The sequence below is a fragment of the Diplotaxodon limnothrissa genome, linkage group LG17, assembly GCF_057381915.1.
Source record: "Diplotaxodon limnothrissa isolate DT_005_m linkage group LG17, D_limnothrissa_male_GT1.1, whole genome shotgun sequence".
Lineage (NCBI taxonomy): Eukaryota > Metazoa > Chordata > Actinopteri > Cichliformes > Cichlidae > Diplotaxodon > Diplotaxodon limnothrissa.
The window spans coordinates 19310848-19336297 of record NC_140612.1 but is presented as its reverse complement, the minus strand read 5'-3'; the positions used below and the strand labels follow the sequence as shown (position 1 = coordinate 19336297).

Genomic DNA, 25450 nt, shown 5'->3' with positions numbered 1-25450 from the left:
GAGGAAAGGCCAATGTAAAGAGAGTTGCAGTAGTCCAACCTGGAAGTCACGAATGCGTGAATGAGTTTTTCCAAGTCAGTGTGCGGAATATAGCGCTTAGCCTTAGAAATGAGGCGCAGCTGATTAAAACTAGACCTCACAACAGCAGACACTTGCTTGTCAAATTTAAGCGAGCTATCCAGTAGTATGCCCAAATTACTGGCATAATCAGAAGGAGAGCTAGCAAAAGGCATCAGAGCAGCGCACAGTTGGTCGCAGGGGATTTTACTATCAAACACCACGATCTCCGTTTTCTTTTCGTTCAGGACAAGAGAATTACTCTTGAACCAACCTTTAACCTCACGCATGCATTCATGAAAATAGTGAAAAGACATAGCAAGATCGTCAGTAATCTCAAAATAAATCTGTATATCATCAGCATAGCAATGAAAGGCAATATTATACTTCTCAAAAATTGCTCCAAGAGGGAGCAGATATAGCGAAAAGAGAATAGGGCCTAATACAGATCCTTGAGGCACACCACAGCGTACAGGTACCGAGGAAGATGAGAAGTTGCCCAAATTAACCGAAAAAGACCTGTCAGCAAGATAGGATTTAAACCAGTTGAGGGCAGTGCCTCTTATACCCACAGTATGCTCAAGTCTTAGTAGAAGAATGTTATGATCAACCATATATAAAGCAGAGGAAAGGTCCAATAAAACCAGGACCACAGAGCGTCCAGAGTCAGTGCTTACAAATAGGTCATTGAGAACTCTAAGCAAGGCCGTTTCAGTGCTGTGCCGTGGCTTAAACGCAGACTGAAATTTCTCTGCAATGTTGTTCGCGTCTAAGTATGCCTGAAGCTGAGAAAGAACTAGTCGCTCCAGGATCTTGGACAGAAACGGAAGCTTAGAGATTGGTCGATAGTTCAAAAGATCATAACAATCAAGATTCTTCTTTTTCAGAATAGGCTGGACTACAGCATGCTTAAAGGCCAGTGGGACAGATCCAGAGAGTAGAGAAAAATTCATTAAGAACAGAATGCTCGGTCCAATTACATCAAAGCAGCCCTTAACAATGCGTGATGGGAGAATATCAAACACAGCATTGGTGTTTTTTAGTTGATCAACCAGCTGCTTCAGAGTCGAAAGCGACACGGGCTCAAATTGATGAAAAGTTGAATTACACTCAGAGGAAAAGACAGGATAAGATGTAGACGAAGAGGAAAGCTTAAGGGATGAAACCTTATCTAAAAAAAAGAATTTGAAAATGCTCACAAAGAGCTTGTGAATACAGTAAAGGCATATCAGGACCGGGATTAACAACAGAATTAAAAATTTTAAATAGCATACGGGGGTTGTGACAATTAGCCAAAATGACTTTGGAAAGAAAAGATGCCTTAGCCATTCTAGCAGCAGTTTGAAACTGTGAGCAGCTGGTCCGTAACATATCATAAGAAACCTGAAGTTTATCTTTTTTCCACCTCCTCTCATCACGGCGACAGACACGTCGTAAGGCACGTGTAGTATCGTTTAGCCAGCAATGAGAGTAGGTTCTAGGGCGCTTCATTTTGATGGGAGCAACAGAATCAAGAATAAAAGAACAAACAGATAACAGGATATTAGCACAACCATCAACCGAACAGAGAGAACAGTCGTCAGGTACAGTCAAATCAGAGGTAGATGAAAATAATGATAGCAAAATATCAGCATAACCATCAGATGAGCGAACTGAGCAGCAGTCAGGAATTATAGGCGCCAAATCTAAAAAAGACACAGCAAACTTTGACAAAGCTTCAGAGCTGAGTACGCGTTTATTTACCTCTTTTCAGCACATAGTTTTACTTCTTCTGCTCTTTTCAGTAGATTCCACTACAAGGCATCCACAGCATTTTCGCAGGAAATGCAAATTTTTCTAGTTTTTATTCCTTTCAGCTGATTGACCAATGTCATGTCAATCACAAATTTAACCGTCCAATCAGAGAACAGATGGGTTTGACTGTCGGAGGGGTGATTTTTCTGTCACACTTCACAGATTGTGTTGATTGCTGCACATCAACAGCTAAGCTGTGTGTCTCTGTGTTAATTTTGTTTCTCTTTATGGTATGTATTTGGCACTTTACTTTTGTTGCACTCTGGTACTCTGGTATGGAACGCCAGGACTGCCATAATGAATTAATTAAATACACCATTAAATAATTAATTAAATGTGGCAATAATTAATTAAAATTGGAATTAATTAATTAAATAAATAGTTATGACACATGTAATTAATTAATTATTGACACATTTAATTAATTATTTATGTATTTCACATTTTAATTAATTATTGACACATTTAATTAATTATTGACACATTTAATTAATTATTTAATGATATATTTATTTATTTCATTTTGGCAGTCCTGACGCCTGGCTCTCGTCATGAAATAATTTTATCTGTCAGCCTCACCCATCAAACTCAGGGGGCGGGGTTAACGCTGCCCATGCAGCTTCTCTAACATTTGATTGGTTGCCGTGCAAAGTAAGTCAAAACAGGTCGATCCTAGAAAATCGATTGCTTGTGTAGACTTGGGGCAGCCAGTTATCCCAGAATGCAGATCAAATCACAAGCAGCAATGGTGGTGGTGTAGTTTTAAAATACCCCGTTTTTCTGTCACCAGCTACACTTTTAACAGTGTTTTAGCCGCGAATGTCGCGACGTATGTCTGGTCAGGTTGTCAACATAGAACATGTTTGCAAAAGTGCTCAGATGTTTTCAGAGATTTCACTAGCTCTGCTAACAATTAGCATGCAGAGTGCACCGAGGGGGCTACGTTAACCGGTTTGTTTACATATTCCACTCTCCGTGTTCCACATGTTGCATTCGCAGATTCTCATTTTCACCGAACGATCGTCTCTTTCCGCCTGGTCTTGTGTCTCTGTGCTTCTGTAACATAAAGAACGAGCTGACATTTTTCTCACGAAACCAGCGATCAGCTCAACAGACCCTCAGTTTACCTGCATGCATCCTCCTCCTCATCTGTCAGCTGTTTAACACCTGCTGCTAATTCAAGAAACACGCCTAGTTACCTGGTGATAGTCACAGTTTAACTGGGCAGCCGGTGCTCGATATAACGCAATGTCAGCGCATTTTTCTGCACAAGATAAGTAAATATAGTGTTTTCCCCGAGCGCAGAGCTGCTGGAGCTCGTTTCCTTACAGAGCACTTTATAGGCGAACAGCTTTATCAGCGGCTGATGTCCAATCACCGGCACACAGCTTTCAAACCTCAGCTGAGTTTTAGCTCTCAGTGGTTAAACGCTGGACTTCATTCACTCAGGTTCTGTCTGTCGGGTCACGTTTACTTCGCTGTTTTATTTACAACTGAGCAAATCGGTTTGGCTGAGGTTAAAGTTACGTTTCATAACTGCATAGTTTCACAGACGTTTAATGGTTCACTGGCACATGTGTTAGACTGAACTATCATCTAAATATCATCTGTTTTTTAATAGTTATTCAACTGTATTCTAAGCACCAGCTGTCTGTTAGAATGTGATTTTTTTTCTCTCTCTGTTGGCAGAGGTATAAAAATGCGCAGGAAAATCTGACATGCATGGCGAACTTCACCGACGATATTTAGGGAGGAATAAACACACATCAAACATAAATGAACCATTTGCCTGTCTCCATAATTGAGAGAATTTTCTCTTCTTATGTCAACACTCTCTCTCTCTCTCTCTCTTTTTTTTTTCTTTTTTTTTGCTTTTTCGGTCATGTTATGTTTACCTGGCAAAGGCTTGTTACAAACTATGAAACACATCGTGCAGACTTCTGGATGTTAGAAGAAAACTAATACTGCTCATGAATGAGACTAAAGGCAGGAAGGTGTCCTTTAAAACTAAACATGTTAATAGGACCTCCCTGTTTATATCATAGTTTATGATATAGCACGTGTATTTCAGTAATAGCCTGCTGAGGCCACTATACGTGCTGGCCTCATATCAAATGTGAAGGCAGACTGAGTCTATGTTTGACGTTTTTTATATCTAATCTTCCTTTTCAAACATTTAAACAGCAGCGAGTCTGCAGCTGAGGGAATACAAATTCAAATTGTCGGAACAGGTTTGCTCGTTTCTTGGATTCATTTGGTGATTTATTAAATGTATAACTGTTATTCTAATCTGCTGCTGAGTCTCTTACACTTTTCTTTATGCTGTATATTTTCACGTCTCTGGAATAGTTGGCAGTTAGATAGTCAGCTGGGAAACTTTGTGTTAACTCATGGAGCTGAGGATATCGTGGATATGCTGACCTCGCTGCGTGGTGTACAGAGCGAGGTCAGCATGATTAATATTCACAATAAAAATATTAGCCGAACATCATGAAGTCTGTATGTGTTTCATAGTGTCGAACAACCTTTGTACAGTTAAAGCCAGCAGTTACTACATGACGGAAACACCAACGTTATCTCTTTTATGTGTTTATACACAGGTCACGCTGATTACTGAACAAAAACCCAAAGATCAGATGTTAAACAGATTTATTTGCTCTCTCTCCTCCTTAAACATGTTTTTAATGTTAGTTATAATTCAGAATTGGCGACTGAAACACGTAGGACACATAAGAACATCAGGAAATAAAACACCGATAAATATAACCTCAGTAAAAGAAGTCAGCGGGGGTTACTACAGCTGTGTACCGGGGCCTGCGCTTTGTCGGTGGGATTGCTTGCGAGGCGAGCGGGTCTATCCCACGCTTTGCCGTGAGACTGGGCAGACATCTCCGAAATCATCGAAACACTTTTGCAAAGAGGCTGTATCTTGACAAACCGACCAGACACATGAAGATTAAACCACTACATTCTCGGCTAAAAAAATATTAAAACGGTATTTGGTAACACACAAACAGGGTTTTTCAAAGCTCAGTTCTGTTAGCTTCCACATGCCGGTTGTTGTGTGCTAGAAACAATGGCCACCAGGCCAAAGCAATGGTTTTGACTCGATCAGCGTTAACCCCGCCCCCTGAGTTTGATGGGTGAGGATGACAGATAAAATTATTTCATGATGAGAGCCAGGCGTCAGGACTGCCAAAATGAAATAAATAAATATATCATTAAATAATTAATTAAATGTGTCAATAATTAATGAAATGTGTCAATAATTAATTAAAATGTGAAATACATAAATAATTAATTAAATGTGTCAATAATTAATTAATTAAATGTGTCAATAATTAATTAAAATGTGAAATACATAAATAATTAATTAAATGTGTCAATAATTAATTAATTACATGTGTCATAACTGTTTAATTAATTATTTAATTCCAATTTTAATTAATTATTGCCACATTTAATTAATTATTTAATGGTGTATTTAATTAATTCATTATGGCAGTCCTGGCGTTCCATACTCTGGCCGCGGCGCGGCAGTAGCACGCAGCGGCCACTCCGGAGCCAAAGTGGTGCTGCATTGTTTATTGTTTACGTTTTTGTGTGTAGCGTGTTTATTTTGCACTATGTATGGATATCGTCGCAATTGGTGTCGGTGTCCGTGCATACAACAGCCAGACACTTTTCAACCTAAATAACCCGGTTGACGACATCCAGGATGGGCTGCGGGAAACGCTGCGTGAACTCTGCTTGCTCCGCGAACCAGGCCTCGAAGCCTCGGCGTTGCCTGATGTCGGTGGCCGGAGGTGGGGACATCGGAAGCGTTGCGCGAGGAAGCGGAAGCGCGGCAAGCGGGCGGGAGTCTGTGATAGGCTAAAAACAAACCCTAGCCGGTGTTCCAGATCTACTGGCGTTTAGATCAACTGGCGTTGGTCGAACAGATGTGTGGCAGTCTTGCGTTTCAGGAGCTGCTACCGACAAACCAGCAAAAAAACGCCAAATGTGTCATCTGTGACACTTGTGAGGTTGTCTCAAACACACTCCGTCAGTCTTGATGCTGTTGAACAACAAAATGTTTAAAAATGTGGCGAGTTTACCTGGTGATATCCTCATGCGCGACGCGATCGCGAAAACAGCAAACAAGTAACACCACGCCGTTGTTGTTCACAGGACAGCAAGAGTAAACGATCGGGAGACTCTTGTCGTCGTCATCGTCATAACCATAAGTCTAGGCCTTTTAGTCCAGATTCTCTTCGTCCGTGCTGGGACGATCTGATTTCCTCGTGTCAGCATTGTTCCCACATCATCATAATTAATGTTGTTCCAGGTTCAACATTGCAAGTGACCAATCACCTTCTTGTGACGTCATTCCTTTGCGACTTCGAAATACCCGCCTTCGATTATTTCGAAATACAAGTGAAGAAGCGAAAAACCGCCGCCTGTCCGCCGAATTTGAAGTCAATTTAGGATACTTTCCTTTAATAAACGGTAAGCATTATACATATGTTCCTCACTTGGCTTGCTGTTTGTTTGCTAGCGATAGGCTACTTGACGACAGCATTAGCTAACCAGTGTTCTCTAGACCAGCGTTCCCCAACTTTTTGGGTGTTTCGTGGCCCGGGGGTTGGGTCAGGCAAAATTGCAGTAGCTTCCCTGATCATTTTACAAACATAAGTGAAGAGAATCTGGACTAAAAGGCCTAGACTTATGGTTGTGTGCTGAATCTATGAATCAAACTATCACCTGGAAACATAATTAACTGGTCCATAGCTGTGAAACTGGACATGAGTTCTTGATTCTATGGAGATTAACAGTAATCCAGAAATTTACAAATTTGTCCTGGTACATCGCGTAAATGTTGTCCCAGGGACATCGCGTAAATGTTGTCCCTGGGACATTGTGTAAATGTTGTCCCTGGGACATCATGTAGAAGTTGCCCTGGGACATCGTGTAGATGTTGTCCCTGGGACATCGTGTAAATGTTGTCCCTGGGACATCGTGTAAATGTTGTCCCTGGGACATCGTGTAAATGTTGTCCCTGGGACATCGTGTAGATGTTGTCCCTGGGACATCGTGTGATAGCTTGTAAATAATGGAATGAAAATTATTGATTGTTATTAACTTGTGAAAAAGAAGTGTAACAAATCCACATGTTATGTTCTTACACCCTTACAGAAACTGTGACTCCTTCACAATGTCAGGTAAATGTCAACTCATGTTGAATAATCAACCAATCAAGCCTTTTATTATCACATGCAATGTTACACGTACAACTGCAATGAAAATTTCACCCCCTTCTGACCATACATATATTGCTTAAACATCACATTGGGAAGACAGGTCGGAAACAGTTAGGAAGGTCAGAAAACAATTTAATTAATAGATGAGGGGAGAGGAGGAGAAAAAAGAACTACAACCAGACAAAGCTCCTAGAAGACTGAAATGGATGATGGTTGCAGCATGCAAAAAGAAAATGATATCTGTTGACTACAGCATATGCTTTCTCACAGATTACCTTGTGGGAGTAGCTGGACCAAACTCTATTGGTATTTCAAGTTTGAAATCCCTGTTTGACCAGACTAACATTTCAGATGAGGTACCTCTTGACATAAAAATCCTTTTATGTTGTCATAAAACTAATGTTAAATTCTGCTTTAAATACACTTTATTGTACAATTTACTTAATGAATCGTATTCCTTAGTTCTGTTTTTATTTATATGTATTTATTTATTTGTTTTATAAGGTAATAGATGGCCTAATCTATTTGCAGTGTGAGGTATGTTGAAAAGCTTGTTTGATCATAATGACATAGCATGTTTACGTTTTTTGTAATGTATTTGAAAACATAGGTGTATTTATGTTATTTTTATAGAATTTCCCTCACATTTATCCAATACCAAGCCAAATCACTGGAAAAATTTTGGATGGGTCCACAAGAGCACAAAGTGCATACTTTTTGAAGGTATGACTTGGACTGTGGTAACTATGTTCTTATCACAAAGGGTTTATAAGTTGCCACTATAAACAAACAGCATTTTCCAAAATTGAAGCCTTGTCAGAAGAACCTGAAAAATACCTTTCTGAAACCTTTTCTGTGTAAAGACTTGTTCAAAAGCAATGCACACAGATTAAAACATTTCTGTCTTGGCCAACTGATAAAGAACACCAAAAATTGAGTGGTGCGTGTTGAGTCTGTGGTCTTGATTTGTTTTGTACACACTATAGAAATTAATTAATGTAAACCAAAAATGACACTTTCTATATGTTTGTGTATCTGCAGAATTAATTACAAGTCTCACCTGACAAGCTTTTGCAGTTTTGCAGTGTCATTCTTGACAGAAAAACATACTTGTCACATTATTTTTATTTCCAGAAAAACATCTTTCAGATGTATGAGAAATTGATTGGAGCCTGTCTGGAAAACGGCAGCCACTGGACCTTGTTTGTAAGTTGCACAGATTTTGCACTCTCTCTAGTGCATGATACTTTTCAGTGTCCCTCATTAGGAAAGCTCAAGGCCCAAGCCTACCATATCCATCTTTTTACAAAACAGTTTTGTGACATACCCAAGAGGACCATAGTCTATATGAATTCATTTGGCGAGTCGGAGGTCAGAAAAAGTGCGGTGTTGAAAAACTGGAGGTAATTAATTAACATATTTAACATAACATATTTAATTTAATTGAAATCATTACCGAACGTGGTTATTGATTTCTCTATATGCTTTTTATTTGTAATAACTGCGATCTCTCAGCTCATTTGCTTCAGCAAGAGGCTGCGCTGGAGAGTGGACATGTTGTCACATGTGAGCCACCCACATCAACAGGATGGGAACTCATGTGGAGTGCATGTCATAATGGTACTGAAAACTATAGCTTTAACCTATATAAGTAATGTTTACATTTTTGCCTATTCAGTTTTTAAAGCCTTAGAGGCAGGATGGTAAAATCTCAATTTTTTTTGTAGATTGAACCATTTCAGCAGTAATGCTTTGCTTTGGTTGCTCTGTTTTTTTTTTTTTTTTTCCTCGGGGGGGGTTAAAAACAAACAAACATTTCTTTGTTAATCTAATTCTTTTTGTTCTTTTTTTTTTTTTTTTTTTCTTCTTCTTCGTCAATTATTAGTTTGCCCAATCTCTCATTGACGGTAAAACACAAGTGGAGGAGTACAACACTGAAATCACAAAGCTCAGGTCCCGACTTTGCCACTACTTATTTTCCTCAATAGGTAAAGATAAAATTAGCTGCCTTCTTTTTCTCTAACATTGGAAAATGTAACTTGTACTTAAACAAATTATATTTTGCAGATCGAACTAGGAAGTGCAGTCAGTGCTGGTGTGTGATTGCAGCCAAAGACCGGGTACACTATGACATGTCCTTAGCCATATAGATTGTTTATTTAATGGACTTTGTTCATTTGTTTTTTGTTTGTTTATTTCTTCTTCTTCTTTTTTTTTTAATTCACAGGTGCAGTGCCAGAAATGTGGTGCATACAAGCACATGCGTTGTTCAAAGTCTGTTTGTGGCATCTGTATCTTCTGTGAGAGTAAGTCACAATATAACTAAACAATGTCCAAAAATGTTTAAAGTGAAAATTTTTTTTCGTAATTTTGCCTTTGCACACCAGGACTGTGTAATTAAAGTGGACGTTTCAAGATCCAGTTTTTACACAAAACTATTTTAGACATAACTGTGTCGTAGTGTGGGGATTTCCCTTCACAATTAAATTGATATAGTGCTGTTTATATCATTCTTCTTTATGTAACAGCACAGTGCAGCACAGCAGAGGGAAAGGAGTTGTGCAGCATAGTGGGTGGCTATACAGGAGGAGCAATAGAAGTAGCCAGTGAAGAATGTCATCAGGGAAAGCATCAGGCAGCGAATGACAAAGGAAAAGTTCCTAAGGGAGAGAACATCTGCAGCAAATCGACAAGTAACAGTGAGATAGGAAGACTGACAGTCAGAGATGAAGGTACACAGACTGAAAGAGATGAAGGTACACAGACTGAAGACAACGAAAAAGAAGCAGAAGTATACGGCACAAGTCTGAGTACAGATAATGCTGCTGCTGATGATGTTGACAGGATCGATGCAGATACAGAATTCCAAACTGATTCAGAAGGAACTAGTACAGTTTACAGAGTGCATGGTCGCTTATCTGTACCAAGCTCAAAAAAGAAAACCTACACAATAACAAGACGAGATCAAGCGCAGAATCAACGCAGAGAACATGTCAGTTCATGTTTTCAGAGGTTTGATTGGGGTAGGTATACATTTCGTGATTTTGATGTCACCTGAAATAAATCCGGGTTACTCGTATCAATGAAGTGACAATGTGGCTGGAAATTGTGCATTTGCTGCAACATATACACAATTACACCATGTAAACAAAAGCATTTAACTTTGTGCGCGTGTGTGTGTCTCTCTCTGCTCTTTTGGTGTTTGCACTTTTTCTTTTTTAGGGCCGTAAAGCCAAACTGCCCGCAATGATTCTTGACAGGCCTAAGAAGGCCAAAACTAAAGTAACAGTGTTTAGTGTTCTGAGTGAAGAGGAGGCTGGGGAGCTAGCCCTCGGGTTTGCCGGAAGATCGGCCTGCGATGTCACAACAGACATGGTCTGTAAAGGCATCGACCATTCAAGTGCTGATATGACAAAGTAAGTTAGTAAAACAATATGAAAGTTGTATCTTTTTTGGTATTATTTGTCATTTCCCCGTATTTGGGTTATTGGTGTAACATTGTTAATCTTACTTTCTAATAACAGACAGACTCTTCTCAAAATCCAACACAATCTTAAACATGAGCTGACTGATTCCTCAACCTTCAGTTTGCTGACACACACCTTTGGCCCCGCTGCACTGGATTCTGTCATTTCATTCCTGTGTGAAAAACTTGATCTTGTCTCTTAAATAATGAAACCTTTTGTGTCAGGGGTAGACATTTGTTCAAACACAAGTAAGAGAAATGAGACAACTGCAGACCGACTCAGAGAGTAATTAGAAAACGTGCGCACGGGTGAATGTCTCTGAGAAGACACACACACTGAGCGCAGGCTTGGTTCTTTATTTATAGTGAAAGTAAGTTACATAGTACTTCCTCTTTTAACTGAAAAGGGAGAGGTCAGGCATTATCTCAGCTTATCTGACCTTGCACACATACTGAAAATAACAATGCAGAAGTATATCATGCTTATCTGACATCACACACTAAGGTAAGGAATGCATTATGTTCTCTTTAACAATAAGCTTGGTTATGTGAAAATATATGAACACACAAAATATAAGGCATACTTGGTTAGAATATAAAGCACACTTGATTATATTGTATTATAGAGATTTGGTTATAATGTATAATGTAGAAAATCTCTAACATTTTGTGACTTTTGTTTGTTCTGTAAATCAGAATCTTGAAAATTGTTCATTGTTGTTCTAAGTTTGTGTTAACTATTTGGCAAAAATGATTGGTTCCTAATCCAAACAGCATAATGACTGTTCTAACACATATCTTAAAAATGCTACAAAGAAAGAAAATTATCACATATGTTTCAATATGAATGTAATTGTGTCACACTCAGTTTGTAGTAGCTTTCCTGTTTTATTTTGAGTTTTGGTATGTTTACACTGTTATTTTTATTTCCCGTGTGTTCGTCTTCCCTTATTAGTTTTACTGTATTTAATTAGTCTGATTTAATAACTTATAATTATTTACTTTCCAGTGTGTATATATGCTCCTCGTTTGGATTATTGTTTGTTTGAGTTCTGCCTGTCTTTTCTATTAAAGATTTGGACTTTTGGACTATTAGTGGACCTCGTAGGTTTTTATTCTGTTCAATTGGTAATTGACTGGGTTTAATTTAGTGGCCTGGAAAACAGGCCGGAGGGGTCTGGTCATTTTAACCCCCTAAGACCCGAAATCTTCCATGGCATGCATTTTTAATTTCTCTTTGATATTTGGGCCGATTGGAACCCGATGAATGTAAAAAGAAAGAATTACCAGGTTTTGGTTTTTTTTACCTAATTTTTGTTTCTGAGAAAAATGAGAGCCACATATGAGGACATTAATTTGAAATTGCGATAGAACAGTTGCAGTATAATGTCCTCATAACTGTATATCAGGCACTTGTTGATCAAGATTTAGTATTTTGGTCTAAATAACCCAAAATGTGATGTCCACATGTGTGGACGCCAGGCTGGAGTAAAGTGTTAGAGCTATTTATACCTATGTAAACTTTTATACACTGGTTTTTACCTGTCTTGTTTCAGAAAGGTTTAAAAGGGTGATGTCCACAGTTTATTTGTTTATTTATTTGTTTGAATTCAACATATTTTATTAAAGTAATTGAGCTTAAACACAGAAAAAACTGAATCAAATAATCATAAAATCAAATCACTTGCACTATACTGAAGTCTAATCTACTCTGAGCTAATGCCGGTTTCCAACACTAATGATCGGGTGAAGGAGAGAGATGAGGGTGTGCACGGCCACTGGTGCTCTTATCCCTGTTCTTTGTGATACAATCCAACAGGAAAGCAGTCAAACCCTTGGACATTAGCCAAGTTAACGTTCACAAATATATACACACAGAGGAACTCTGAGCCCCAATGTCAGCATTAGCACAAACATGCCACTTCATACCAAATCTCAGTGTGAGGTCAGGTGTTAGTCTCATTCCATTATTCTGGCTATATTTTCTTACTCATTACTATTAAACTTATACTTAAGACTAACTATTAACAAAATCACACCCCAATAACTCTGTTATTACACTTTGTATTTAATCATAAAAAGGCTGGATGTTGAAACCTTTTACTTCTATTTTGTATAAGCCAGGATTCTCAACAGCTGATACTCTATGTCCAAAAAGTGACAGGTATCGTTTTATGGAGCAAAAAACTTAAGAGCGCATATTTTATAAATAATACCAACAATTACAAATGCAGACCTTTAATAGTAATAAGTAATCCTTTATTTATAATGCATAGCAATATAAAAATAGTAACATATGAAAATATTACAATGGGCACAGATGAATTTGTATCAAAAACAGCAACCAAGCCAAAGTAATGAATAACACACATAAATAACAACTGCTTGAGAGACCAAACAATTTCTTTTCATCTGTTCCTTGGCAGAAAGTTAAGACAGCTATTCAGCTTTAGGTTTCAATAAACAGAAGTAATGGATGCAGTCCCTTTGAAATGTCACACAAAAGTCTACTTGTGCATATACTTAGCTTTAACTCTTCTCTTTTTTGTTTTGTATTCCAAAAGGTTTTCATTTTCTCCAGAGGATGTCTCTCTTTCAGTGGTTATCGACTGTTCACATTCATTTTCAGACTGTTGGAATGTCGATGCTGGCCGAACGTTTCTTGCTAGAATACAATGGCCTAATTTTGCGTGCATTATCTGTCGTCTTTATTTCGTATTGGCATATACTTTTGCCTACTTGTTTTGTTTTTAAGACATTTGTATGCAGTTCATCTATCATTGCAGTAATACCCTCTGGAATGAATGCCCACTGTTTAACTGTGTCTAAAACAGCATTTAGTTTTCCAACTGCATCTTCTGTGCATTTTTTGTCTGTGCTTTCAACTACAGGAGTGTCATTCAAAGTTGATAGAGGACTTTTCAGAGAGTTTTTCATTTGTTTAAAATGGCTACAAGCCACCTTCAGGCAAGCACATGTGTTATAGTGAGAGAACGTACAACAAGTGCACTGAAGTGTTTCAGCCGATGCAAAAAAACACAGATTTCCAAACAAACTTGGCATTTTTATCACTTTCAAGTCCTCACAGTGTACAAAGTAATGCCTTTCTTTCACTGCAATTCTTGCCAAGGTCTGTTTCCATGTTTGGATAGATGTCATTGTCAGCCTCTGCTAATTTTGCAAGTAACACTAGATGCTTGCAAAGAAGTCCTCGTAAGCCATATGTACAGTTGCAGTAGGACTCAACAGGGCAGACATCATACACCATGTCTTCTCTTGACTCAGATGGGACTTGATATGCATTAACTCCATGGCTGTTCTTGACTGTAATTTTAAGAGCCCAACCACTTTCCATCAGTCTTGAAGCAGAGTCTGAAACTTGAGACAAGGTGTCAGCAAACCTGTTTTTCATGCGGCCCACATCTTGCAGGGTTTTTATGACTGAGAAGTAGTCGGCCTTCCCTAGGAGCACTTCAATCAGATCATCCAGACGCCTATTCTTGTAGCCAGATAAAAACTGGTATTTCAGGCGGTGGAAAAATCTGAAAAACAGTTATTTGAAATGATTAGTAACTGTAATTGAAGGAATTTAAAGTTTTAATCAAGACTGTATTATTTTTTTAAAAATTGGAATACCTATTGCGCACGTCTTTTATAAAGGAATGCTCTGTGCCGGTTTAGCTGATTTAGGCAAATCCACCTACTCTGTTTTTTGTTGTGATAACATAAAAAACGCTGCTAGAATTTAAAGGATTTGCCTAAAACCTGTTCTGGCAATGACATGACGAACCTACTCAGTTTAGCCTCTTGGATTAAAGCATAATATCTTTTTTTCAGCAATACAATTGAATGAGGTCAAAATAATAAATCATACCTTTCAATCACATTGTTTGTTTCAGAACGAGCATGACTGAAGCGACGGCCGTAGTCACACCACATGTGGCCAATGCCTTCCCAGTGCTTCTGAAAATACTGGCACACCAAAGGGTATTGCTTAAATGTCTGGCAGAACTCTGCTGATGTGGCTTTAAAGTCGTCCTCCTAAGAGAATTGGATGCAACAGAATATATTTCAATCCATTTAACAGACCTATTGAAATCTTTAATATTATGTATTGAAGCCCTTTTCCTTTTATTGAATAACATTAAGAATTTTAAGTTATTAATAATATGTCGTGTTTTTGTATTAAGAAGCAATTATTTCTTCCCTTACAATGGCTAAGAAGGAACACTAAACCTATAAGCATATTTGGTTTCAGCATCTCTGTGAAAGAATCCCACTCACAAGTTCTACTGCACAGTGGGTGACACAATGATGTTCTGCACAGCTTAAGCACTTGTTTTGATAAGCAAGATAAAAAGCCAGTTTTAGAAATTGTTTCAAAAATCTATTTTGTATCTCTCTGTAACTTTTTTTAGCAACTGAAAGTTATTATGCTCTTAGTGTAATCAAGAAATCAAAATGTGAAATAGACAAATTACACTTACAGATGTGCAAGCTTTCAGCTTACAAAAGAAAGAAATGATTTCATTTCTCTTTTGGGTGTTAGAAAGCCCATGGACCCCGGACTCTGATTTTGAAAGCCATCGATTAACAGCCTGTGAATGTAAGAGAAAAAAAGTTAATCTGGAGAGAGAGACAGAGGAGCAGCTGTACAAAAAGCATAAAAGAAAGCTGACGTCCAAAAATAACTTTGTCACTCACTGGACAAGAGGACCTGTGCATTACAGAAATCAACCAGGCAAACATATTTTTAAATGTCAAAAAGAGCTTTGGGAAGCAGCCACCAGAAGATGAGTGCACTGTGGTCTTAAATGGATGGACATAGTCACTCAACATTTTATCCCTTTATATTCATTAACCTGAGTAGGTGAATATCACAATGAGGCAAATCATAACAACAGGACCCTGTTGTAAAAATGTGTTTCAGGTGCATCTTAGACAACGTGAAAAGAAAACAATGTGGTTTACCTGCAAGACATGGTACCAGCATAGAAGGATAGCTGACTCTGGAAAAACCTTCTGCAAAGCATTTATTTCCGCAAAGTCTTTGTCAACCATAAATGCTCTACAGAAAAAAAGAAAACACTAAATGAGATTAAACAGTATGAAAATGTTTTTGCTATCTCAAAGCACCACTTCAATGCCAAATTAAACATTTCAACTCACAAGTAGATATATAAAATACTGCATACAGCCTATAGGAATAACTTTAACAACTGGAAAGGAAAGTTTTTTGCAGCCCATGCTGCAGCTATAGCATTAGATTCTGGCATGTTATAATTTTTTTGAAAAGGAATTATTTCAAAATTAATAGCTGTCAATGTATTATTTACCTCGGGGAAGTTGGGAAATGCTCACAAACTATTCCAAGAACAGTTTCCAGGGTTTTCTGACTTTCGTTGCTGACAATAGCATAGGCCACAGGGACTCCATGCCCATGATCATCTCTTACAACAAGTGTGAATAAGGGAAATGAATACTGGTTAACGCAGTGCGTCAGGGACAACATCTACGCGATGTCCCTGGGACAAATTTGTAAATTTCTGGATTACTGTTAATCTCCATAGAATCAAGAACTCATGTCCAGTTTCACAGCTATGGACCAGTTAATTATGTTTCCAGGTGATAGTTTGATTCATAGATTCAGCACACAACCATAAGTCTAGGCCTTTTAGTCCAGATTCTCTTCACTTATGTTTGTAAAATGATCAGGGAAGCTACTGCAATTTTGCCTGACCCAACCCCCGGGCCACGAAACACCCAAAAAGTTGGGGAACGCTGGTCTAGAGAACACTGGTTAGCTAATGCTGTTGTCAAGTAGCCTATCGCTAGCAAACAAACAGCAAGCCAAGTGAGGAACATATGTATAATGCTTACCGTTTATTAAAGGAAAGTATCCTAAATTGACTTCAAATTCGGCGGACAGGCGGCGGTTTTTCGCTTCTTCACTTGTATTTCGAAATACTCGAAGGCGGGTATTTCGAAGTCGCAAAGGAATGACGTCACAAGAAGGTGATTGGTCACTTGCAATGTTGAACCTGGAACAACATTAATTATGATGATGTGGGAACAATGCTGACACGAGGAAATCAGATCGTCCATTGTGGACAGATGTAAAACAAACAAGAATCATGTCAAAGAGAAAAAGATGCCATTTTCTGTAATGATTATGGTCCAAGTTACATATTACATGTTTGTGATTTTTTAATCACAGAGTAAATCCATACCATTTTATTCAGAAAAAAAGAAAAAGTGGCACTTATTACCGTCAGGCACACACCACAGGTTTTTGTACACTGCTATGGTTCTTATATTGCCAGATTCCAGACAGTCTCCTTTCACAGATAAGTAAAGATATCCGTAATGTAAGGTTTCTGTGGTGAGAAACATATAAATATATTTTTTTGTTTAGACGCAACATGTTTTTTTGTTGATTAAAAAAAATAATTACATTAAATTAACATAGTGAATTAAACACATTACACCAGATTCTAATAGCCCACTAAAAAACTCCTACAGTGAAAATGAGTAAAAATTGAGGTTGCCTCTATTATGCTGATTATGCTCCCCCACTGTTATATTGCAGGCTGTGCGGATGCTGGATGCCAGACAGAGCTGACGATGGATGACATCGAGAAGATGGAGGATGTTTTGAGACAGAACACAGCAGAGCTGGTTGATCTTCGGAGCAAGGCTCTGGACACACAGTTCAGCCAGGAGGCTTTTGAAAAAAATGAAGACAAGACAAAGTTCTACACAGGGCTCCCCAACTTCTTAGTTTTAATTCAGATTTTTGAACTGTGCGAGCCCTATATCACCTCGGGACCTATGTCTTTGTTGTCCAAATTTGAACAATTCATACTAGTTTTGCTGAGGCTGAGACTAAATCTGCCCCTGAAAGATTTAGCTTTCAGGTTCAATATTTCTCTGTCCACTGCTTCTAGAGTTTGGCATAAAGTAATTGACATACTTCATAAAAGGTTAGAGTTCCTAATTGAGTGGCCAGAGCGACATGTTCTTCAAGCTACGATGCCACTGAGTTTCAGACAGGCATTTGGATGTAAAGTGGCTGTGATTGTTGATTGCTTTGAAGTCTTTATTGAGAGACCATCTAATCTTCTTGCACAAGCTCAAACTTGGTCCAACTACAAGCACCATCACACTGTAAAATTTTTGATTGGTGTTGCCCCCCAAGGCTACGTCACTTACATATCTTCTGCCTGGGGAGGGAGAGTTAGCGATAAGCAGATCACAATAGAGAGTGGCCTCCTAAAGAACTTGTTACCTGGAGATATTGTCCTTGCAGATCGTGGGTTCAATATTGGCGATAATGTGGGGTTTTACTGTGCTTCACTACAGACACCGGCATTCACTAAAGGGAGAAAACAGCTGTCAGCCTATGAAGTGGCAGAGACAAGGAAAATAGCCAATTTGCGTATCCATGTTGAGCGAGTCATAGGTTTAGTCAGGAGGAAATATCAAATTCTGCAGAGCAGGGCTATGCCAATAGAGAACATGTCCACAAAGCCAGGTGAGACACATGCATTGATCGACAAGATTGGGGTAATTTGTTGTGCCTTATCAAATCTCTCCGAGTCTGTTGTCCCACTGGAGTAAGGGGGGTGGGTGGTAATCAATCAGTTAAAAAAAATTAAATGTCTTGTCACTGTCACGGCTCACAGAAGGGGGTGGAGAGGAAGAGTAGTGTCCAGTATCTGCTGCTTGGCTCTGGTGATAAGTAGAACAGGGTAGAGTAATAGTAGTACCTAAGTCCTGACTCCTGATTAGTCTGTAAATGTTTTCAAATGAAATATTTTTCTCCAACTGTCATATTGTGCTGGCAGTTTGTACAGTATTATACTGTGAGATGGCTTGCAATCTATTTTGTTTATTTGTTTAAAAGTCTAATCTTGTAAATAAACCACCAATGTATTATTATGCTGCCTCAATAGCATTTAATCATTGTGTAGTGTTACACAACACTTAAATGACACAATTAAATGTACAATAAAATTAAATGACAATTTGTGCTCTAATGCTACGTCAGAGCAAATACAATAGCCAGAACTCATAATGACTACCATCAGGTCATAACAATATTCAAAATGTCATTATGTTGTCGTCCTTTTATCACATTACACATGTATGTTTGTAACTTGCTGTCCCAGTATTTCTGGGAGTATACTGTTTCTAAAAAAACACTCAACTTTAGGAATCGCATCATCCCAAAACTCAAGGTCAGGCAAAATCCTTTCAACAAATATGTCATTGCGGTTCCACACAACAAAGTCACAGTACTCTGCATTTGCAATGTGAAGCTGTGCCTGAATTTGGTAATAGTAGTAGTCATGAGTAGGGTCCAGTGTGACATTATCCCCGTCACTGATGAGGCAGAAGCCCTTCTCCCCAGCACGCATGCGCAGGTTGACCGCATCTTTCTGAGAGTGTGGGCACTAAAATCACAGTGATGAGAACAACAATCAAGATTTATCTGATGAAACAGTGAAGAAGCAAAGATGATGGGTGTGGTCTGTGTTATCATAATCTCTCATTGCCCAAAACAAATGTCTATTTGACACAGACAATAAAGCCTCATCTTATCTTAATTGAACAATAGATTAGAAATTAGAAAAGGTATTTCCTGCATTTTTACTCAGTTCACTGATTCTTATGGAAAGATGTCACACCTATGGCCTTGACTACAACAGAGTCAATACCTTAATCTCGCAGATGCCAGTTCCATGACAGTCACAAGTGACTATCCCATCAGGGGAGGACCCCATGTATGGCCACTTGGGGTTCAGCCAGAGACCGCTGTCCATACATGAGAAGCCTGCATGCTCCTGGCTCATAAGCTTCTCATATGCTCCTCTGGCTTGTGCTTCATGTTTGCATCCATAACTATAAACAGTACACATGCCAAACATGAAAAGGAAATTATTACTTAGTATTGGATGTGTAAAACAGTAAAGTGATGTATTATACAATATGCCATTACCCTAAACTATACTTAGTTCTTACCCTGTATAACCCTAGCCGTATAAGCCTATAACTAACCTCCATCTTCATAACACTTTTTTAGTTACAGTTATGGACAGTTTCATACCCCAAATCTTAACTCTGCCTTACCCTACATCAAACCCTAAATACCTTGTAGCAGCTGTGGTGAACCTATATGCCTCTGGATAGCATATGGCCTTGATCAAGCTCTTTGATGGTTGCTGGGGGTTGGTCTTAAGAACTTGTTTCAGCTTAGAGGCAGTTACGCGTCCAGCTCTTTGCCTAAACCAAATACTGCTTGCACTCTGACTTCGAGTCGCCCTCTCTACAGCCTGGACTTGGGACAGGGTGAGCTCTTCAAGCTGGAAGTCCAGGCATAGCTCTTCAAGGTCTTTGGGGGGGAGCTGCAGTGTCTCTGGTGTTCTGTACTCAGGCACAGTTTTAGGAAGCATGCTAGACTGGGGGACAAATTCTTTGTGGTAAGGTTCCCTAGACATCAGTGCTGCACTCCTTGGACAGTTTTTGCTTAAACTCTCAAAAAACCTACAGTATGTCTCTGAATCTCTCTGCACTCTTGGGCATGGAAGTGATTTCCCAACCTTTTGTGTACTTGTGCAGCCATCAATGGAACACTCAAGCTTTCGTTTTTTTGACTTTGCTGAAGAGAAGTCAATCAGAGTTACTGGGCAAGCAGGAATCTGGAAAAATTAAGCCAAAGAAGATCATTAAAATTTAAAAAGCTCTTTTCCAAAACGCTATATATTCGTTTCCAAAAATATTCGAAATTGAACAGTGATGGCAGTGGAGTGAGTATGTGTGTTTTAGGCTGGGTATAGTGGTTGGTTGGCAGTGAAGTGTGTGTGTGTATGTTGGGTGGGGATGGAGGTGCCATGTGCTGGGTATAAAAGGAGTGAAAAGTAAGCAGTTCCATGTTGATGAAAATGTGGTGTGAGGAGTTGTGAGTATTGAGGAATGCATGAGAAATGTGAATATATAAAGTGCTGCAGTCAGGTGTGTGTGTGCGCAGAAAACAAGTGCTAGGGTGTTGAGGCATGCATGAGAAGGGTGTGATATACAGTATACGGTTCTGCAGTCATGGTTATGTTAGTCATGAAAAAGGAAATGGCTTTTAAATGCTGTTATAGCGTTTTGGAATAGAACTCTTCATTTATTAAAGTACTGCCTTTTGTCTGACCCCTCACCTGCAACCTGCCCGGCTTGATTAGATCTACCAGGAGCTTGAAGCCCCCGCCGGTATAGCCTACAGGGTCATTGAGGCACTCAAGCTTCCCCACCACGACAAGGTAGCAGTATAGGGGAAGATATTTTATCCTACTGTCACATGAAGTCCCAATATAACATTCTTTATCCTACATTTTGCTTTTTGGCTTACCTTTTTAACATGAGATGGCATCAGCCACTTGCACTGCTCTGATGTGCATGTCGCTCTCATTTTCACCCCAGCTTCAACTGCAAAAAGAACAGCTCCAACGTGCGAGCATGATTCTGATAGTCTGGAAATAGAGCACATAATCTTTTTAACATGAAATGCAATATTTACAGTACATTTTGATGATGCATAGCTTACTAATACTAATGTGCAATGGCACTTTATTTGAAGTAACATGTTTATTCATTAACTCTTTCTCAACAGCCTATAGAGAAATCATTATCTAGGTGATGACATGACTGAATAGTTCTACCCTCTATCTGAAAAATGCATCTGAGTGTCATGAGGGATCTAAGGCAATCACACAAATTCTTAGCTGATGAATTCTTAGCTAAAAGAAAACACTCTCTCCCCACTACTACTGAAGTACACCTGCAAAATGCTAGCAGTGCCCTATGCGTATATGTGTGTGTGTGTGTATGTGTGTGTTCTCATTGCAATAACATCCTACTTAATTAGGCTACTAACCCTGCCATACAATTGCAATGAGCTGCAATCACTTCTCCATCCTCCTTTGCAATTACCCAAGTCTTCAGAGGTGTCTCGTTAGACCGCTGAGAATGGTTTACCTTGAAACAAACAACTGTCACTCTAACGAAGTCCTAAGGATGTGGCATGTTTGTTGACGTTAAAGCCGCTACCGCTAACTGTTAGCGTGTTTAAGATAAAGCAATATAAGAACAAACACTCACCCTTGCAAACACCAAACTGTATCCATCACGGAGACGTTTTGTTCCAAGGTTGTGGACCCACCCGCTGACAAAAAAATTGTACGCCTCCAGACTCTTGAAAGCTTTCATTTGCTGCCTAGTGTAGTAAGAAGTCTGGAGGACCAAGTAGTTGGTGATATCCACAGCCTCGATAGTAGGCAAATCCTTTACTTCTGTGGTGTATTCGGACATTTTCAAAGAATACGGATCACGTCCGATATATTTTTTAACTATCTGTTTATATCTCTCCCGAGAAACGGGGTCTAAAGTTGCACAATAGCTGCTCTCCTGACTCTCCACAGTGTCCTCCATGTTTACTTCCGCCCTCCACTCAAAAATCGCGCTGCCTCCGCACGTCATCAGAACCACGTGACCGCAACCCAACTATTCAGCGTTTTTGCTTCACAACTACAGCGTGCTGTTTACTTTGTGCACTAACATGGAGTCGAGTCAACCAGCGCCACCTCTGGCCAAGTGCCACAGCCTACAGCCAGATCAACCTGTGACACACATCTGCACCACATTTGAATTCGTGTCATGCACATTTGTACCTTTCAATTGTGTCTGTTTGTGCGTCATGCAAATAAACCTTTGAAAAGAATGAAATGACACTAATATTTCACTAGTGTTGTAACATCACATGTTGTTAGTGTAGTCTGCCTGTGTCTTTTCTCTGCGAACAAACATTGTAGAGTTGGTTGTTATATACAGTATGGTTACTCCTAATGATCATTTGTAAGGAGATGGCAGTTACTGTGAATGTACAGCGGGTGATTAGTAATAAACAGTCAGACAATGACTCTGAAAATCTCATTCAGTCTTGCAGATTGAATGCACCTTCTGTGGAAAGTGGTACCACACAGTGTGTGTGGACTTCCCCTGTGCAGAAGGCGACTACAAATGTTGTGGGTGCTACATAAACAGAAACAAATGATCCCTGTTGTCTTTGCTTACTGATTGTTTTCAGTGTTGACAATCCACATTGCCGGGATTGTATCTGTCAACATGTTTGTGGGTAGATCTGGATGTACCAGGGGTTAGTGCAGCCACTCAGCCTCTACTCAATGTGATCATAGCAGCAGGTGCAGATGTGTCACAAATTAATCTAGTAGTAGGCTATGGTACTTGGCCACAGGTGGCAGCAGTGGACTCCATTGGAGACTGCTCCAGCTGCTGTGTGATAGTGGATCTGCTACAAATTGAAGATCATAAGCAAGTTTTGGAAATTAACCCTTGTATTAAGTTGAAGAACAAACAATTGACATTGATTTTGTTGCAGGTCATTTTGACCCGTACTGTGTAAATCCACTCAGAATTATCCAAAAACTGCAATAAAACAATAGCAACTTTATTTTCCATTAGATAAACATGTAGAACACAGACATACAACAGTTAGACTTTCCATAACTATTTTAGGAACAATTTGGTTTTTCGTTCTTACAAACACATTTCTTTTGAACTTGCCCAACGTTCTCAGTTTCTCAATGCTCAACATTTTCTATTTTGTCCACATGATGGACAGAATGTAACTGTGTGCTTTCTGCAGATGTACTTCTTGCATTTCTCACAAAAAGTGCTTGTTTTCAAACAGGAACCTTCCTAACTAAGATTTAAAACAAAGGATTTCTACGTCTCCTCCAGTCTCACAAACAGATGACAAACCAAGCGACACACCTGAGTCACTGACTTTCTTAAATCCACTCACTCTCACTGGCTGTTTATTACTAATGACCTGCGGTAGCGCTCTTTCCTAAACTGTGGGTGTAAAAGTCTATTGCGGAATGAGCTGCTCAGTACTCATACAGTGTCATGCAGGGGGTGGATGGTGTTGTCCATGATGGATTTTAGCTTAGATAACATGCTCTCCTCCCCAACCCGCTCAATGGACTTCAGCGGACAGTCCAGGACAGACTTAGCCCTCTTGACCAGTTTATTAAGTTTCCCCCTGTCCCTCTCTGCCATTCCAACACTCCAGCAGACCACAGCAGAAAAAATAAGAGATGCCACCACAGTGTCGTGAAACGTCCTTAGAAGAGTCCTGGATCTCAGCCGCCGTAGCAGGTGGAGACAACTTAGACCCTTACATCAAGAACATCTCTTTAAACAATGAAGCTTTAGTACTGCCTATAGGACACAATGCTGTTTGTGTCTCTTACAACACATAAAAACTGTAAAATAACTGTCCTATAAAATAGTAATTGTTTTTACTACACTGTAAAATGTAATATTGTGTTTAATTAAAAATATTAAATAGGCTGAACTCAATTTTTATCAATTTGTTATTAGAACTCGATTTAAATAAGTTACCAGTACTTTTTATGCAAAAATGCTGATAAACTCAATTTATTTGAGTTGTCTTAACTTAGAAAAACTAAGTAAGCTGGAAGTTTACTTTTAAGATATTTTCAGGCAAGAATGTAGCTGTGTAAAGTTCAAATATCTCCTCGATTTATCAAGACATCACATATTTGCAAAAATGCTCCGACGTTTTCAGAGACGTCCATTTTTTTCATGCTTTGTGGCAGCTTTTGAACATCTGTGGCATCTATTAATGCCAAATCTAGCCTTTATTTAACAACATAAGCAAACTCTATGTTACAATAATTGCACAGCCATTAAGGATCAAATCGGTTTCTGAAAAATGTTCTGTTTTTTCTCCCTCTGCTTGCTTCTTACTGTCTTTGAGGCTCGGGACCAGCACTCCTGTTGTTGGACAGAAAGACATCAACTCAGTGGTAAGTATTTTTGTTTTCCAATATATTAGCAACTGTCAGTGACATTTATATTAATCAGGCTGGACTTTAATCATACTTTAGATCAGCCTGTTTTACTTATTGTTTTATTTGTGCTTTGGTTTGGGGAAGTTGTTTCTTTACTGATCTTTTCCTGTCTTCTGTTATTAGACTTGAGATATGACTGCACTAGGCTGTTGCTGGTGACTCCAGTTAATTCTACAAGACATGCTGTGTAAGTAAACAAACAACAACAGTTTGGTCTGCATTTCTTGAAAGATCACATCCCCCAAACTTAGTTTAGAGGGTCAATCATTTTGCACATCATTAGAATGAAAGTTATTGGCCATGTTTGCATAGCCCTTTTTAAAATGATGCTTTCATGACATTATTGTTTGTTGGGTGGTGGTCACGGCTATCCAGACTGACAATTGGGACATTGAATGTCACCTCGCCGGTGGGGAGGGAGCCTGAGATTGTGTAAATTGGAGTCTGTTTTATACCAAATGCAGAAAAAAATGTTTTAAGAAAGCAATTAAGTTCATGTTCCAAAAAATATGATGGCTTGCTTGCAGGACAACAGGAGAGATGAGACCTCCGTCACAGATGGTGTGGTCACCATCTGTGACCTGTGCTGCAGGTTCAAGCTCATTGCATCTCCAACCCACATCCACTGCCACTGTACTTAAGGGAAGTTAAAGACTTTCTTCTGCACCTACATTTGGATCACCTCGATCCATGACAGTCATTCAGGCAGTAATGCCTGAACTGGAAACAAGCCATCCTTAAAATATTACAACATTCCAGCTCATGTGTTGGAATGAAAAACAAATGTGTTGTTTAAATCAGAGACTGCACTTGTGACAGAACAACAAATATTTTATTTTGATTATATAAGTAATGTAAGCACAAAACAAACTTGTGGTAGGCCTAAACTTATTTTCAGAATAATTACACCTGAGACTTTGTTCATTGTAAGATTATAACAGTGATGGCAA

General features: G+C 39.0%; 5 protein-coding genes and 1 long non-coding RNA gene across 9 annotated transcripts in view; 3 read left to right on the top strand and 3 right to left on the bottom strand.

The window, feature by feature from the left end:
* The window catches only part of LOC146614904 (peroxisomal succinyl-coenzyme A thioesterase-like), a 45567-nt gene extending 39490 nt beyond the window's left edge, over positions 1–6077 (bottom strand). Inside the window, exon 1 of the mRNA XM_085376775.1 lies at positions 5949–6077. The gene's annotated coding sequence lies outside the window, so the exon portion shown is untranslated. The remainder of the gene's footprint in view (positions 1–5948) is intronic.
* On the top strand, positions 1988–25450 carry LOC146614899 (uncharacterized). The gene is made up of 4 exons (XR_014907026.1): positions 1988–2081; positions 24407–24455; positions 24624–24687; positions 25028–25450. It is a non-coding gene; the product is annotated as an uncharacterized LOC146614899 (long non-coding RNA).
* Positions 5363–11153, top strand: LOC146614903 (uncharacterized). 4 transcript variants are annotated; one of them, XM_085376781.1, is made up of 12 exons: positions 5366–6339; positions 7027–7447; positions 7596–7628; positions 7725–7814; positions 8226–8297; positions 8406–8494; positions 8621–8711; positions 8977–9079; positions 9159–9211; positions 9319–9397; positions 10314–10507; positions 10616–11153. In XM_085376781.1, the coding sequence occupies exons 2-11, from the start codon at positions 7235–7237 to the stop codon at positions 10319–10321; spliced, it is 831 nt and encodes a 276-aa protein (XP_085232907.1). In that variant the 5' UTR covers positions 5366–6339; positions 7027–7234; the 3' UTR covers positions 10322–10507; positions 10616–11153. The 4 variants fall into 4 exon arrangements, with proteins under 4 accessions (XP_085232904.1, XP_085232907.1, XP_085232906.1 ...); XM_085376778.1 differs by having other exon boundaries at positions 5363–6339; positions 8226–8494; XM_085376780.1 differs by lacking the exon at positions 5366–6339 and having other exon boundaries at positions 6858–7052; positions 7362–7447; positions 8226–8494.
* On the bottom strand, positions 13259–15946 carry LOC146614902 (uncharacterized). Its single transcript, XM_085376782.1, has 5 exons — positions 15894–15946; positions 15529–15625; positions 15045–15155; positions 14432–14598; positions 13259–14099 (listed from the first exon to the last, which is right to left on the bottom strand). Exons 2-5 carry the CDS (start codon positions 15616–15618, stop codon positions 13640–13642), a joined length of 828 nt encoding a protein of 275 aa, XP_085232908.1. The 5' UTR covers positions 15619–15625; positions 15894–15946; the 3' UTR covers positions 13259–13639.
* On the top strand, positions 16988–18361 carry LOC146614901 (uncharacterized). The gene has a single exon (XM_085376777.1). The coding sequence runs from the start codon at positions 17113–17115 to the stop codon at positions 18175–18177; it is 1065 nt and encodes a 354-aa protein (XP_085232903.1). The 5' UTR covers positions 16988–17112; the 3' UTR covers positions 18178–18361.
* On the bottom strand, positions 18683–22080 carry LOC146614900 (uncharacterized). The gene is made up of 6 exons (XM_085376797.1): positions 21703–22080; positions 21479–21579; positions 20954–21074; positions 19711–20258; positions 19278–19461; positions 18683–19013 (listed from the first exon to the last, which is right to left on the bottom strand). The coding sequence occupies exons 1-6, from the start codon at positions 22078–22080 to the stop codon at positions 18696–18698; spliced, it is 1650 nt and encodes a 549-aa protein (XP_085232923.1). The 3' UTR covers positions 18683–18695.